General features: G+C 51.9%; 1 protein-coding gene across 6 annotated transcripts in view; it reads right to left on the reverse strand.

Moving 5' to 3' along the window:
* The window catches only part of HELZ2 (helicase with zinc finger 2), a 52,423-nt gene that overhangs the window by 18,382 nt on the left and 17,939 nt on the right, over nucleotides 1–16,102 (reverse strand). For all 6 annotated transcript variants that reach the window (XM_073308873.1, XM_073308871.1, XM_073308870.1 and 3 more), the window contains exons 2-8: nucleotides 13,338–14,474; nucleotides 12,413–12,596; nucleotides 11,475–11,582; nucleotides 10,189–10,703; nucleotides 5,789–6,421; nucleotides 2,711–3,494; nucleotides 1,853–1,928 (exon numbers count right to left, since the gene is read on the reverse strand). In XM_073308873.1, coding sequence (XP_073164974.1) covers nucleotides 1,853–1,928; nucleotides 2,711–3,494; nucleotides 5,789–6,421; nucleotides 10,189–10,703; nucleotides 11,475–11,582; nucleotides 12,413–12,596; nucleotides 13,338–14,344 — 3,307 coding nt within the window. In that variant the 5' untranslated portion in view covers nucleotides 14,345–14,474. The remainder of the gene's footprint in view (nucleotides 1–1,852; nucleotides 1,929–2,710; nucleotides 3,495–5,788; nucleotides 6,422–10,188; nucleotides 10,704–11,474; nucleotides 11,583–12,412; nucleotides 12,597–13,337; nucleotides 14,475–16,102) is intronic.

Below are 16,102 nucleotides of genomic sequence, written 5' to 3' on the forward strand. Positions count from 1 at the left end.
CTGCATGGGACAAGAGGAGAGAGAAGAAAAAGGTTACTGATGGGAACTGAATGAGGAGGACTCTCTCTGGGTGGAGCATGTGCCTTTGGAGGTGTCCGTGCCTACACAGCGCTGCATGTGGACCCCCAGGAGTGACCGGCTAAAAACACCCGCATGTGATCATTTCCCTAAGTGATAAGAGTGACCTGAGATTTAACTCAATGAAACAGATTCCTTGGAATTGCAGGGGCTTCCCACCCGCGAGCCATGATACAGACCAACACCCAGGCACCACGTGAGGAGCCAGAGATGAAGCAAGAGCAAGAGCGAGGTGACTAATACAAGAGCAGTGTTTGTGGATTCCAAACCACTCTTCGATTTGACAGTGTTCTGCCCCTTGTTATCCGCTCCCCGTGAACACACATGGGAATGGGGTTTGTACACCGGGACATTTGGGAATGGGCTTTTCTTTCCAAAAATCCCAGTAGGAACCAGAGGTTTTGTGCAGGAAGAGAAGTATTCACCATTCACCTGTTTAAAAAAAAAGTTTTGATCATCCAGTCCGAGAGTAGAAACAATGCCGTCTGGCTCCGGTAACCATGAACACTAGGGATAACAAACAGCCAATCAATGAGTTCATAAACCAGCCAAAGGCTGAAAATGGTTTGTCAAGAAGGAGGGATGTGAAGATGGGAAACGCACACCAGGCATTCATTATTTCCACCACAAGATGTCTCTGCTGCGCCATAAAACCAGTGAAGAACTAGATCAATCTTCTTTGGCTTGAGAGGAAAAAAACAAACCAAAACCCTCTTTCTTCAGCTCCCATGGCAGAGTCACATTTCAGCAAGCAGCCTCACTGGGAAGTCATGTGTCAGTTATACTGTGTCAGTACCCAGAGGCCTTTGCATATGGATGCCCTGTTGGTTACAACATATCACCTTCTTTTACATCATTATTAGACTCTCCCTTGGTATCCTGGGAATCTTGAGTACAGACATGAATCACACCAAGATACCCAGTCTCTGGGGCTCTGGCAAGTATGGGCATCTCTGCTTGTATGGCTGCAGGCGGGATTATAAAAGGGATCAGCGCCTATGTCCAGGGTTTTCATGCTTCTCAGGAAATAAAGAGATACCCAACCAATTTCATGGGATGAGACTAGGATACGGACATACTTCAGGAGCACATTTTTCAGTTTAAAACCCTATTCATGTGTAAAAAATGACCGGGAACCATTTTAAACTGGACAGATCAGACAGCGCTTTCTAGGCCAGCAGCAACATGGAAAGGGGCTAAAAGCGACTCACCAATTCCTTGCGGGGGGCGGCGGCAAGGGAGTGTGCATGCGCTCATTGTATTCTGTATAAAAATTTTAAAGTGACGAGTGATTCTGGGCACCCAATTTAGGTACCTTAAAGGGGCCCAGTTCTCAGAGTGTGGTGCTCAGCAAGAGGGGCACCCAACATCACCCCCCCACCCCCCCCCACAACTAGAAGGCCCAGCCAGCAGTTTTGTGGTGGGCACAGGATAAGAACCTAGATGGAACAGAATGGCATCGTACGCCTGTGTGGCTGCCCCACATCCATATGGGCACATCAGCTGCACCCGCTCTCCCCTCTGCTCTTTACAGGCTTCTGAAGGTGCCAGAGGCATCTCTGCTAGTCATCCAGCATTCAGTCCATGTTGCCCCTTTACCTGTCCGCAGCGCCCAGCAGCATGGGAATATTCTCCCAGCTTCTCACTGGTGTGACCACGCGAGTTCTCACTAGCCTAGAGGGAGAGCCCGGAGTAGAATGGCTCCTTTTTCCTGCCACTAAGAATGGATTCCATTCCTGCCAAAGCAAAAACAGCCACTCAGCAAGATACAAACCTGGTAAGTTTTCAAAGTTTTCCACGGCCACCTCTCCCAGGTACTTCTTCCTCAGCTCCTGCCTTATTGCATTGACCTGGTGGGAAAGGGAGTCACAAAGTCACAAACCAGGGAGCAGCTCAACAGCTCCCCGCAACCTGCACCCAGCCCCCGATCTCCAGAGAGCAGGTATCATACGGCCACTAGGTGAGAAGAAGATTTGATGGGGTTCAAGCTTGTTTTAGTTCCACCATCACTGCCAAAGGGGCTCCCTATCAACACGCAATGCAAGAGCATCTTGTTTAACAATCCAAGGCTCACCAGCCACCAGGGAAGGCCAGGCAAGCCAAGCTTGGTGCATCCCGATAAGACCCTGCCCCTCAGCTCTGCAAGCTCTAAGCCGGAGCCCAGGACACACTCAGACTCACTGGGGTGACCTACAGCTGTGGGCGGGCAGTGGGAATCACATTTGAGAGACTTAAAGAACAAAATGGACTCCCAAGGCTCAGGGGAAGAATGACACCAAGGAGAAGGGCAGGAAAATTCTGGATTGCCAGTTGGGCTGAGAAGGACTTCAGCAGATTTGCTGTGCTAGACTCTCTGCCCTACCTAAAACCATCCCCTTATAAGTCACCTCTGCTCCACCCGTCCCTTCCACTCCCATGCGCTGTAAACACCCCCTTAGCAAAATGTCCTGGACAAAAGTAAATTCACGGTTCTGGCATCCAGGGTTAGCAAGCAACAAGAGAGAGGGGTGTTTACAGAAAGTAAACCGAGTCCAGCGTTTGGCATTTACAAACAACAATGCGTCCCATGCCGCTCCAGTGCAGAATGACGGATTGACAACGCATCGGCTCACACTGGCACCGTCCTGCCTACCTGCATGCCATGGGAGACCACGCAGATTCTCTTCAGGTCCCGGGCTCCCCATTCATCTGGCCACTTCTGGTGCATCTCTTGCACTTTCTCGATCACCTGCATGATCTCGGAGACGTTGTACCAGGACGTCATGGCCATATCCCGCTCGGTGGAGCCCGGCACGTGGCAAAACATGAGCGGATGGAGCTCAGGGTGGGGCGGGATGTTGCCGCTGGCACGGATAGTGTTGCCTTTGCTGACGTAGAAATGCTTGGAGACAAACTCGATGATGCCCGCAGTGGAGCGGTAGTTCTCGTTGAAGATGATCCTGCTTTTCAGAGCTACTTCATGTTTCTCCTTCTGGTAGTACTGGAAGAGGCGGTTCAGCAGGGTGTGGTCGGCAGACTGCTCACCTCCCAGGCAGAACAACTTAGGGGTCACTTGCATGTGGTCCCCAGCGAGGACAACTCGAGTCTCGTAAGTAGCGTATGAGAGTGGGATCAGAGCTTCGCATTCCAGCATCTGAGCCGCCTCATCTATCAAGATGTGGGTGAAGTATCCAGGGGGCACCCTCAGGTTCTTGGACAGCATGGATGTGGTGATGATAACGCGGTGCCTGTCGATCTCTGCTTGAGTGGGTTGCCTGAAGGTCCTCTGGTTTGGAGAAAGGCAGCAGTACAGCTGAGTGACAGGGTCGGTCATGCTGATGGAACGGTCTGTGTATTTGATCCTCAGAGGGACTGCACCAGGGTGCCCGTTTGTGACATACTCGTGGAAGTACTCACGGATGTAGATGTCAGCCGCACTGGAAGAGAGAGAAAACAGGAGTGTGATGCTGGTGAACCAAGTGCCAGCTCTGGCCAAGGCCATAGGTGTGTGCTAAGAGCTGACAGACTTGTAGCTGGAAAGCAAACCAGCTCAGCCGTACGTTAGTTTTGTTTAAAATAGGTAATGGTCCTCTAAGAATGTATTTAGTGTTCAGACCCTATGAAATACTTCTAAGTTGCTCCATGCATTAATCTCATTGGTAATGTCTGTATTCTATGCTATAAAGGAAATATTACTTTGAATATGTTTGCTCTGAACTTGTGAACCCAGGCATGGGAATTGTCCCCCCACCCATCCAGGAGGGCTGTCAAAAATTAAGTGGGCCATCATAAGACTTGTTAATTTCCCCATCCACCCATGGAGAAGCAGGTGCAGAAGGCCTCATCCCAGACATCTGAACGCGGGAAGGGGGAAATAAACATAGCTGACATGACGATTTTTCATCTCTGCTGTTCAAACTCTCAGAGGGCCAGAGACACTAAACTGAAGCAAGAGATCTCTCAGGGTTATTCCTGGGTCTGCCCTGAAAGACATTTCGAATGGACAGATCACTACAATTCTGTCACTCTTAGGAGCTGGATTCTAATTCATTTGTGTGTAGATGTTTGCTTGCTTTCACCTGTAAATAACTCATTTGTTTTTCCTAGTTAATAACCCTTTAGAATAATTCCAGGATTGGATACAAATGTTGTCTTTGGTGTAAGATCTAGGGGACCAATTGATCTGGGGTAAGTGACTGGTCTCTTGGGACTGGGAGTAACCTGAATATTTTGTGATTTTTGGTGTAAGTGACCATTTATCACCAAGTCCAGCTTGTCTGGGTGGAAAGATCGATGGGAGGCTGTCTGGGACTCCATGGCAAGACTGTTATAGTGATCCAGGAGTTCACACTTGTTACTGACTTGGTGAAGTCTAATTAAAAAACACACCACCAGTTTGGGGTATCTGCCCTGAGATAGGCATTCACGGTCCTGAGCCACTCCAGGCAGCATGGCAAGGGGATGTGAGTGGGAGTCTCAGACAAGCCCTTCATCGAAGATGCACTGGGGTAGTCTGTCCCATTGTTTATTCATTTGGGAACGGACAAGGAACACACTCATTCGCAGTTTCCAGAGCTCTGGCCCCTGATTTACAACCTGCAGGAGATACTCATGTATGTGCAGAAACTAGCGTATGGGGTACATGCTCAGTTATCCGCACTGTGCACACAATAAGCCTGTGCTCATGTTTTTCAAGAGTGCGATTTAAGGCCTAATCAGTGACTGCACAGTGTCTAGAGCCTCACTTACTAAGGGACTTCTGAATACATACACTTGGGCCCTTAGTCACAACGCCACATGCCCAGGGATCACATGGGCACAAGGATGTGTAGGGTCCCAGGTATGAAAGCATGGCCCCAGGCATTCCTCATCCCACAATCAACCTTCCTAGAATCCTGTCCTGGCGGAGTACGTGCAAACATCTCAGAGAGTAGAACAAGCCCCAGTGCAGCCAGAGGGCAGGACACAGGCTAAGATTGAAAGTCATCTCTTTTTATTATACCTTTCAAAAAAATATTAAAGAAATAATGGTCCCCATAGGAAAGAAAACGGACCCTCCTCTGCACATTCCCTCCCGCATTGTCACTTTCATTTTAACATCTCGGAACAATGAAGGCCAGTTCAGAGCCTACCACCTTTGCATGCATCTCGACTTTCCCTCCCCCAACTCTCCTCTTTATGGGACCTGCAGAATCAATATTGACAAATACACGCAGCCTAGCAGCTTTTGGAAAGAGCCAGCATCTGAGGGCAAATACAAAAATGAAGTCACCTGGGCAAGGCCAAGAGGGGACATTAAGGGGCAGAAGCGAAGGAGTTTTCATTTCACCGGGCATGTAACGGTTACCCACAGTGTTGCCGGGGAAGAGGACCCAGAAGGGAATGACTGTAGCACACCATGAAACACATCTCTCTCCTCCCCATCTCTCTAGCTTAGAATCAAGGTCCCCATCAAGAATGTATCCTGATTTCCTTCCACCCACATCTTCCTGCCCCCATCTAGGCTCAGAATGCTTTTCTTTAAGAGAATAATGTTGCTGTATTTCCATAATGGACCAAATGTTTGGACTGTTGGCAAAACTCTTGGCATCGAAACACAATTTAGTTTCCTTAGGGAAACCCTCACATTCCCATCACGGGTGAATCTGGCGCAGCTGAGCACTCAGCCTTCAGTTTATGGCCTCCCAGCATCTTCCCTTGGAGAAGGGCCATGGCAAAGCCAGCAAGTTACCTGTTGGTGTGGGTGCAGATCAGCACTCGCGTGTTGGGCTGCTTGATGATTTCCCTGGTGGCCATGGCCAAGGTGAAGGTCTTCCCTGTGCCAAAAGGCCCATAGATCAGAAGAGGAGGGACCTGCCTGGAGCTGGTGGCCTCGCCAGTGATGAAGGAGATGGCCTGCATCTGCTTTTTGTTCCCGGTCAGCAGGAGCGTGGGGGAGTGAGGGATGGAACAGGCTGCAACGTCGGGCAGGATCAGCCGCTCGTCCAGCAGCTGGTCCACCGCATAGTGCCACAGCCGGAACTGCAGCCGGTCGATCTGGAACTGGATCTCCACCTTGCGGGAGGTGCCCTGCTGGAAGCCAAGCTCGGAGCAACATCTCTTGGGGACGAGAAGCCAGAGGCTCCTCTCCGTGATGGCCTTGCTGTCCACCTTGACCTCGTACACCCGGTTGTCCGTGGGCGGGTCAGGTGCCAGGAAAGCGGTGCTCACAGACCGGCTCAGTAGGTACCCCTCGTTGGTGTCCGGCGTTAGGGCACAAGGGGTCGGCACTTCAGCAAAGAGCTCACCAGGGAGGGCGCACTTCATCCCCACAGACAGGGTCTGCAGCATTGGGGTCAGGGAGATGGTGACCTGGAGGTTGAGCCTGAGACAGAGAAGGCACCAGAGCGAACAGTGATGACTGCACACGACAATTCATCAGCAATATTCCCCACTACGCGGAGGGACTGCCTGCATCACAGCAGCATGAGAATCCCCTCCCGATTGCCCACCTCTTCACCCCACCCTCTCCCCACAAGAGGGCCTGTGCCCTGGTCCTTGTGTTCTGGTGACAGGACTCTTCTCTGTGCTCCCCTAGACCAACCAGAGATCACGCTGAGCAGCGTTTTCAAATTGAATGCCACTTGTTTCAAATTACAGCATGCAGACTTGCGGCACCTGGGGGAGGAGCTGCTTTGGAGATTCGGCCACGTGCACTTACTGAAAAGTGACACGTAAAGAATGGCAGTTTGGCAAACAGGTTGCCAATCCTCGAGAAACTCAACAGCACTAAACTCCTACGGGACACCTTCAAAACCAGGCTTAGAGAGCTGCCTGCCTGTGTAACTCCTGCAGGCTGCTGGGAAGGAGAGCTACACCCTAGGCGCCCATCTACTCTACATCAAGCCGGTGCACCAAGGAGCACAGACGCACCAGGTGCACCCACTTCCTTCAGGGTCGGCTCCTCGTGGTGGGTCTAGTGGGGTGCACAGCACAGCTCCCTTTGTTTCTCCCCAAGTAGCAGCACTGAAAACCTCCACCCACGGCTGGCTAGTGCTCAGCACAAACCAGAGCCCAGGCAGTAGCCAAGATGTGGAATGCACAGCAGAGCATTAGGCAGCCATACCAGCTGGTGCTCTCTGGAGGCTCAGAGCAGGAGATTTTGCCTTGCTGCTTGAGATGGGATGGGGGAGAGTAACCAACCATTGCACTCCAGAGAAAGGAAGGCCCCTGCAGAGGCCATTCCCTTCCCGCTCCCCTCCCACAGCTAGCTTTGCCTTCTCCCCATCACAGACAGACATTTCTCCTCCTCTAACCCCTCCACTTACCCCAGTGACCCCATCTCCTGACCTCCCTTGTGCCTACTCTCATCCCCTCTCTTATTCTTCTCCGTAACCTCTCACTCTCCGCTGGCTCCTTCCCCTCACAATGCAAACATGCTTGAGTCTCTCCCCTCTTAAAAAGCCCACCCTCGACCCCATTTCTCTCTCCAACTACTGCCCCATCTCCCTTTCATCTCGAGCTCATTGGACACACTGTCTACAACTGCTGGCTGGTGTTCCTCTCTCCCAGTTCCAGCCTAGACTCTCTGCAAGCCAGCTTCCGTCCCATGCCCTCCATGGAAACTGCTCTTGACAAAGTCTCTGCTGACCTCTTCCTAGCCAAATCTCAGAGCCAGCTCTCCATCCCCCTCCTCATCCTCCTTATCCTGTCAGCCTCCTTCAACACAGTCAGCCATGCTCTTCTTAAAATTCTGTCCTTCCTTGGCTTCCGGGACTTTTCCTCTCCTGGTTCTCCTCCTGTCTCTCCAATCATTCATCCACTGTGTCTTTCAGAAGACTCTACACCTTATCTCAGGGTAATCTCATCTGCAAACCCAAATTCAACTGCCATCTCTACCAACCCACAGATCTACCTCTGTCCTCTGGACCTGTCTGATTCTGTCCATACTAAAGTCACCATTGGTCTCTCTGACTTCTCCTTCTGGATGTCCAGTCATCAGCTCACGCTCAACAGGGCTAAAGCAGAGCTCTTCATCTTCCCCCCAACCTCCCTGTTCCTTCCTTTTCCAATCTGTTTGGGCAACACCACCATCCTGCCTGTCACTCAGGCCCGTAACCTGGGTATCAGCTTTCATTCAGACCTCTCTCTAGGTCCACATCCAGGTTACGTCTAAATCTTACAGACTCTCGCTACAGAAAAGCTCTCAGATACAGGCCTTGTGATCCATCCACATGGCTAAAACTCTCCTCCTCCCACACTGCAACAACCTTTTCTCCGGCCTTGACAAATGCAGCCTGGCCCCACTCATATCCATTCAGAAAGCTGCTGCAAAGATCATTCTTCTTGCCTTGCTGATGTCCCCCCTCTCTTTATGTCCCTCCACGGACTCCCCGTTTCTCTATCGCAACGAATATACGCCACTTTTGCCTTCCTTTCTAGGCCTTTCAGAGCCTACCCCTGCCCCATCATCTCTCACTCGCTGTCCTGATGCTGGCTCCCACCTGCGATCAGCCCATGACACCAGCCTCCAAGCACACACTTGTTAAATGTTCATGCAAGTGCCTTTGTGCTTTCTCCATTGCTGCCCCTCACCCTCGGGAGGTGCTCCCCATAAACAGCGGCAAAGATACCTCGTTATCCACCTTCAAATTCCCCCTTCAAACTCTCCTTTCTGTGCACCTGCCAAAAAACCCCTGTCAGCGGTTAGGCTGCCGGTGCGCGGAGACCAATGCCTGTCATGCTGACCAAAAGCGTCTCACTGTTTCCTAGTGCTTCCCACCATCTGTGGTCTCCTGGCTTGTGCTTCGATTGCAAGCTCTGTGGGGCAGGGACCGTCTTTGTTCTGTGTTTGTACAGCCCCTAGCACAATGGGTCCCAGTCCATTCCTGGGGTCCGAGATGTTACAGTAATACAAACAGGGTGGATAAAAATCAATGATTTAAAAAAGAATTAAAATAATAAAAAAAAAAACCAAAACACGGATTTTTTTGATAAAAAGTTTTTTGAGGAACAAAACCTATCTAAAGATAGTTTTAATTAAGATACATTATAGCTCAAATGAGATCTCATCATGGAATAGGGATTATAAATTCGGATTCTGTAGTATGAGACAATATATTCATGGAATGTTTAAGAAAAGTTTTGTAAATGAGTTCCAATAGTTATTGGATTAGGGACCCAATCTTATGGGGTTCCAGGGGCTTCCATATAGATAATTTAGGTTGATCTTTCTAGCTACCCAGTGAGACTCAGTGCTCAGTTTAGAAGATGCCGTCAGAGATGCTTAGTTTTACCGTTCTCAAATTGTGGATTTGTGTCTCCAGAGGTAACATGCTGGTTAACAGCAAAAATGTTTGAAAGAAAGAAAGGTGAGAAATAGTTAAATAAAATAATTTAAATGCCTGTCTGGTGATGTTCTCCTCCTAATACAACCTGGCAAGAAAATCCTCCAAATATTAACGATTAACCCATTGAATTGGAGATATTTATGAAGTCACTGGAAGGTGAACTATCCGCTTTGGTAAATGAAATAACCAAACAATCATTCATTTTCTGATACAGCTGTAAAGCTAATCCGAAAAGTTTTCAAAATAAATCTCTTTAAAAATGTATAGTGTGTACCTTCTAAAAATGAAACCTACGTCTGTCTCGGAGTTGTGAAGACTATGTATGAAGGTTATAACAACCAACAAGAATGCACTTTTATGTAGAAATCCATGATTAAATCGAGTCTTCCTGACTAGTGATTTAAATTATGATTTAAATCAATTTGATTGAAATCAAATCCCCCCGAATACAAATATATACTAGTTTGGAAAGTGGAGGCTCCCTACCTCCACTCCTTGCCATGTTCACACCCCACAGAGCAGAACTAGCCCTATATTATCACTCTCTTTCCTGTTCCACACGTCACCTTCCATGACAGCGCCCCACTTCTCTGCGACAGATCTGACCTGCAACTGTCCCTTGGGACCATTCCTGCATAATGGGCGTGGGGGGGAATATGGGGACTAGACTTGAAATAGCACCAGGGATTAAGGGACAGAATAAGCATTGGTCCTGGACCACCGCAGATAAAAGGAAGGCAGGCCTCTGAGGAGGATGAGCCCTTCACCCTTCTGGATCTGCCACTACTGCCGGGACACTTACTTGTCAACCAGGGTCTGCTCAGCTTCCTCCTCTCGGAACAGGAAGTCATGCATCCTCTCCCTGTAGTTGAGGTGGGTGATGGGCGTGTTCGTGGTGCTGCCGGGCCGGAACTCCAGGGAGAGCTCTGGCGCTTTGTACTTGGCTAGCAGGTCCACCTCGTCACTGGTCATCTCCACGCTGGGAACGATCACCCGGTTGCCACTGTGCCAGCGCTGAAAGTTCACAAAGCGGCTGCCCTCCTTACCGTGCCGGGGGAACTCCCGTCTGCCGATCTTGGCCTGGATTTTCCGCACCAGGACGGGGCGGCTGCCGAAGTCAAAGACGACCCACTGCTCATAGACGCCGAACGTGCAGCACTCCATGCAGACCTCCACCAGGCACGAGAGCGGCGGTGATGGCAGAGCCTTTAACCGCTCCCCCCGGATGTAGGTGAGGCCCCGCGGGAACCCGTCCCCTGCTAGGAAGAAGGTGGCTCCAGGATCTCTCTTCAGTAATGCCACGTGCCTCAGAGGCATCTGCCAGTTAGAAGGGAAGAGAATACCCGGTGAAGAGAAATCTCCCTGCATGGGACCCGCCATCTGGCCACCCCCTCTGCAAAAGCCCAATAGAACTAAATAGGGAACGAGGCTTTTTTCCCCCCAACCACCCTATGGAATTCCACAGCAGGGAGAGAATTCCTACTGGAACCTACAAAATGGTCCCATTCCCTCTTCAATTCTAGAGAGGTTTAGAGTGATTCCCAAGGAACTCTGTGGGGTATCATCTCCATTAACCTCTTCAGGAATTTTCCATAAAGGGTCAGTCCTGGGACCTAGCAAAGAGCAAGCAAAGGCAGCAGGGGTGGAATGAGCAAGACGAGATCCCTCCCTGGCCACATTCCCTCCCCACAAAGCCTGTGCAGGCTTAAGAATGTTTTATTTTGCCTGAAGCACCGCAGCAGGCAGGAACGGGGCTCGGTCAGCATAGCCAGACCCCCCCACCGCACGATAAGGAAGGTTACCAATGCTCAGCACATGCCCAGCCCTGCTTTCAGAGCCCTGGCCCAAACATAACCCGGGTCAGAACTGTAACACCTCTGGGCAGGAGCTCTCTCCCCCTCTTGCCTCAGCAGGCCCCAGGGCGCCTGGAACAGATCCTCATCTACATGCCCCAACCTCCTCCTACTCCTTAACCATGCAGAGACTCCCTCCAGCAGCCCCTCAGGGGTGGAAGAGCAGGCGATTCTCTACCGCTGGGAAGAGCTGGTTTCAAACCCCTGGACTTTCTTTACAGAGAATCCGACTTACCTGGGAGTGAACTTTGAACTTCCACCTGTATCGCATCTTCCTGTCCTCTGAATGCACCCGCATGGGCTGCTCGCAGGTAACCATGACACCATCAACCTGCTCAGAAAGCTAATGGAAAGGAGACAAGAAGAGCCAGGTGTTTCACCTTACGATCGCACACACACAGCAACTGTCAGTAAGCCCCAGCACTGTCAGCTGCAGCAGGACAGCCAAAAGGGCATGGCGAGGGATTCGAGCCCCAATGCTTCTCATCAGTGTAGCCAGCGAGGGCTTGGAAAGATGGAAGGACACATGGCAGAGCAGGACAGCTTGATGCACAGAGTGTGTTCTTTAACAGGCCTACTCCTTCCTCAGAGAAGCCTGGGAATGGGCAGTGCGGGGCGTGTTGGGGGCTGGAGGACAGGGACAGCACACACATTCAAGATTAAGTCTCAAATATACGTTTAAGATCTAATTTACATTTCACCATTTAACCCCTTCCTTTGCTTTCTGCCTCTCTCATGGTCTACAATGAAAATGGTCTGAACTCGTTAATTTCACTTTCATTTTGCTTCCAGGCTCGCATGCATTAGCCCCAGGGGCGCACACCCTGCAAGGGAAGACTTATTTAAGATCAGGCCCTGGGGGCAATCAGCCCACATTGCTGAAGCAGGTGGGGAGATATTGGGATGCACTATTCCAAGAGCCTCTGAAAACACCCCCTTCAAACATGCAAGTGCACACACAGCCGGCATTCCTGGGGCAGCCAGGCACGTAGCCAGCCAGTGCAAATGCAGGGATTTCGCAAGTGTTAATGCTGCCACCAGGTTGTCGCAAGACCCTTTTGAAGATCTGACCCTTTATCAGGATTCAGCTTTAAGCAAACTCAAAACCCTTCCAATCAGCCGGATCATCCAGGTGCCCCACAGCCAGTGTCCACCCAGCAGATGGGGACGTACAATGAACACCTCGTTGCGGCACTCCTTGTACTCAGCAACCAGACGGTCCTGGTAGGAGAGGAGCCCGTCTCTCTTGGCAGATTTCTTGTTCCTCTCGACAGCCTTCGCTCTCTGGATCCACTCCTGCAGCTCCTCTACAGAATGGGCCTTGGTGCACCGTTCGCCATATTCACAGATATCCCCTCTGTGAGGGAACAAATTCCACATGCAAAACAAAGCACACAGGTTACTCTGACCAGCCTGAGACCGCATGGGGAATGAAGCACCCTCCTGCACCTGGACAAGGATTATCTGGGGATTCCTAGCAGGCCACAATACTGGCAGAACTGGGACCAGCAGTGCCCCACTGAATGACGGCAGAAGCATTTTGTCTTCTGTCGTCATCTCAACTTGCTCTGGCCAGAGTTAGGTGACATGGCAGTAACACCCCCTGCACCCTGCGTGCTTCCCCCATTGCCAGCCCAGCTGGTGCTGCACCAGTGCAGAGTTATAGGTCCCAACTCCCCAGAGATGCCGCAGGCAGGTTCTTCACCCCCTTCTCGTGAGGTCAAGAAGAGCCCAGGCCTTCATGGAGGCACTTGAAAATTAACTTCCCCCAAACTTACCCCCTTGTATCCTCCCTGTCCTAATAAGGAACCACCCCAAGCCGGATTCTGCTTCATTTTACTCTGCTAGGAGACCATATACCCAAAGTCCCTGCTTGGTTCAGGGAGAGATTTTTAACCCTTTCTCCTCCAAATACGGGGCAGATTCTGTACACATGAGAACTATCACACCCCAAAGTGACGCCAAACATTAGGCCAGCTGGGTTGTCTCTCTAGACAGATGATCTAGAATCAAGTCATCAGCCCGCTGTGCCCCCTTTGCAGGGACCCATGCAGTTTGCTCATTGCCTGCTAGACAAGGCCAGCCATGCAAGGCTTACCTATTGCACAGTGTGAATGTGGTCAGCCCATAGGGAGGCGTGCGGTGAGCCCACTGGATCATGGGGTCAGCCAAAACCATCTGCATGTGCTCCACCAGGGAGCAGTGGTTCTCGAAGCTCTCCTGGGAGCTGAAGGTCACCAAGCAGGCCCGGCAGTAGAACTGGACTTGGGGCTGCGCTGGCTTGTCGCCGTTCTCGCTGAACATCGCTAAGACTGGCAGCAGGTCCGAGCGTGCCAGGCCATGCTTCTGCTCAGCCTCCCACACCGCCATCTCCACCTCGCTGTGTGCATAGTTGCACCGCTGTGCCCCGTGCTTGCACGGGTTGCCTCTGGAGATGAACATGCAGTAACTGAGCTGCGACATGAACTCTGGCCACGGCCTGATCGCAGTGTACTGCTTCTTCCTCCTTCCATCGGTGACCACATGGACCAGGAGAGCTTTCCAAGCACCGTGCTCCTCACAGAGCCTCGCCAGCCCCCTGGAGGATATTTTCTGGGGACTTTGGTAAAAGCAGAGTTTGCAGATCTCCTGGAACTGCCCCCCAAACTCGCTCTGGATTTCCCCTGCAGTGCTGGGCACTTCCTGGCTTGGGAGGCCATTGCTACTGCCTGCTTTCTGTGCCTGGAGCACCATGGCTTTCAGCACACGCCGCTCCAGTTTGTGCTCTCTCTCGAAGTTCCACACCATCGCCTCCTCCTTGCTGCTGGCAAAGGTGCACTGGTTCCTGTGCTTGTTGCACCCTAGGCCTGGGGAGTAGTATCTGCAGACCGCGTAACGTGCCGGGTTTGGGAAGCCCGGCCTTCTGCCCACCTTCTTCCATAGCTGGCTCCTCTTGCTTCTGCACCGGGCCAGGAGGATCTCCTGCATGCAGCGATGCTCCACCTCTCTCCGCCCGTAGGTGCTCTCGTTCTCCCTCACGCTGCACTTGGAGCACACCAGGCACAGCTCCAGCCGCTTCTGCAGGCCGTCCAGCAGGAGGGGGCCGAGGCCGCTAACGGCAGGCATGTTCCCCAGCGGCCAAGGGAAAACAGCTACAAATCTCTAAAAGCAGATCAGATGCTCAGGAAGGCTCCAAAGAGCAGGCAGGGTCCTAGCTCGGTGAGCCCTTCCTGGCCATCGACGCAAGGTTAAAACCCTAGAGAGAAACAAACAACAAGTGAGGTATTTGAGGTGGTAAAATAACCCATCCCAGCGCCTGAATTTTCTGAAGTGAGCAAGGAAAAATGCATCATCTCGGCCACAGCAAAACCAAAGGAAAACTCCCGCTCAGCACTTGGTCAGGTTCTTGGGAAACCGGACGTCTTGCTTTCAGGACATGAACACTGCTGCCCCACTGCAAGGGGGGGGAAGAGGGTTGTCCCGTAGTCTGACAAAACAGACAGAAGGGACCCTTCACTCAGGGGACTCCTGCCTCCAGCCCATCGGTGAACCTGCTCTGCACACCCCCTTCCCTGCCGGATCCCGGAGCAAGCTACAGACATTCAAGGCCGGGCTCCTAGCCTCCCTTGCTGGATGGCCGTGTGGGGCCCTTCCCGTGACAAACCTGCTGCCATCTCTCCAGCCTCGCTGTCCCTTCCTGCTTGGGGCACTTCCTCCTTTTTCTCTCCATTTTCCTCTTTCCCATGTGTTTTGCTGACTTCCTCCCTCGCCTTTTGTCTCTGCCTTCCCCACTCCCCCACGCGCTGGAAGCCCCGGCAGAGCCATTATTGGTGCCCCAAGGGCAGACTGAAGAAACCTGGGCTGGCAGCCTGCAGCACTGTACCATTAGAGGTCACATGGGAGGCAACAGCACCAAGCTTGGGATGGGGATGGAAGGGGGATGGGGCAGCTCCGGGGTCCTGCAACTTTCCCCACCCACGGCGGCCCTCTCCTCTGTCTGCAACCCCTGAAATCAGCCTGCCCCCTCCTCCTTGGTTTGAGAAACACTGTCCGAATGGAACACCACGTGGGACAGGTATATCCCACTGTACCCTTCACTGCTGTGCCTTCATTCCACTGGCACCTCTGTGCTTAGCTGCAGCCTCACTGCCCTCAGGCCCCCCGCAATCCAGGCACTAAGTGCTCAGAAGGTTTCCTTTCTGTGCTAGTTGCCTTGGGGTCCTGCTGCCTCTTTGTCCCATCAACCCCCGCACACACACCCCCTATTGCTTCCACTGACGGCGAGCTTGACTATCACAGCAGTGATCCTTAACTGCTGCAGCCAGCACCTAGATAAGAAGGTGATGGACGCACCAGCAGAAACGAATACACCCTGTCGGGCTGCCGAGCAGTCAGAGTCCAGATGTGGGAAAGGTGACTCACGGCTCAGTGCACAGCCCCATGGGTAATGGGTTGGAAGCCTTCTGTGGGCCGTTTCCTGGGTAACCAGTGGCTGGGAGCATCCCATAAGCAATCCTTCAGGTCTCAGGAGGAAACTGGAGAATGATGGGGGTTGTGGAGCTGCACTGCTGACAGCATTATGGGGCACTGCTTACAAGGTGAAGGCCCATCCCCTGCCCACCTTGACCACAAGACAAAGCACCTGGGGCAGACACCTGGTGCAGGGCCAGGCACATGCCTGTCTCTTAAATAAATCAATCCTTCTGGCACCACAGGCCAGACAAAACCTGAGTTCTAGGGCGAAAACCCACATCAGTGGCCCCAAAATGACACCTCTGGCCTCTGGTTAGCACCTCAAGGAGTGGAATCTCCAGAGAAAGGAAACGCAGTATTTGTAGTAGCTTCAGCCCTGTTATAAAGAACGAAGCCAAGTGCAAGATCTTG

Source organism: Lepidochelys kempii, chromosome 13 (assembly GCF_965140265.1).
Source record: "Lepidochelys kempii isolate rLepKem1 chromosome 13, rLepKem1.hap2, whole genome shotgun sequence".
Lineage (NCBI taxonomy): Eukaryota > Metazoa > Chordata > Testudines > Cheloniidae > Lepidochelys > Lepidochelys kempii.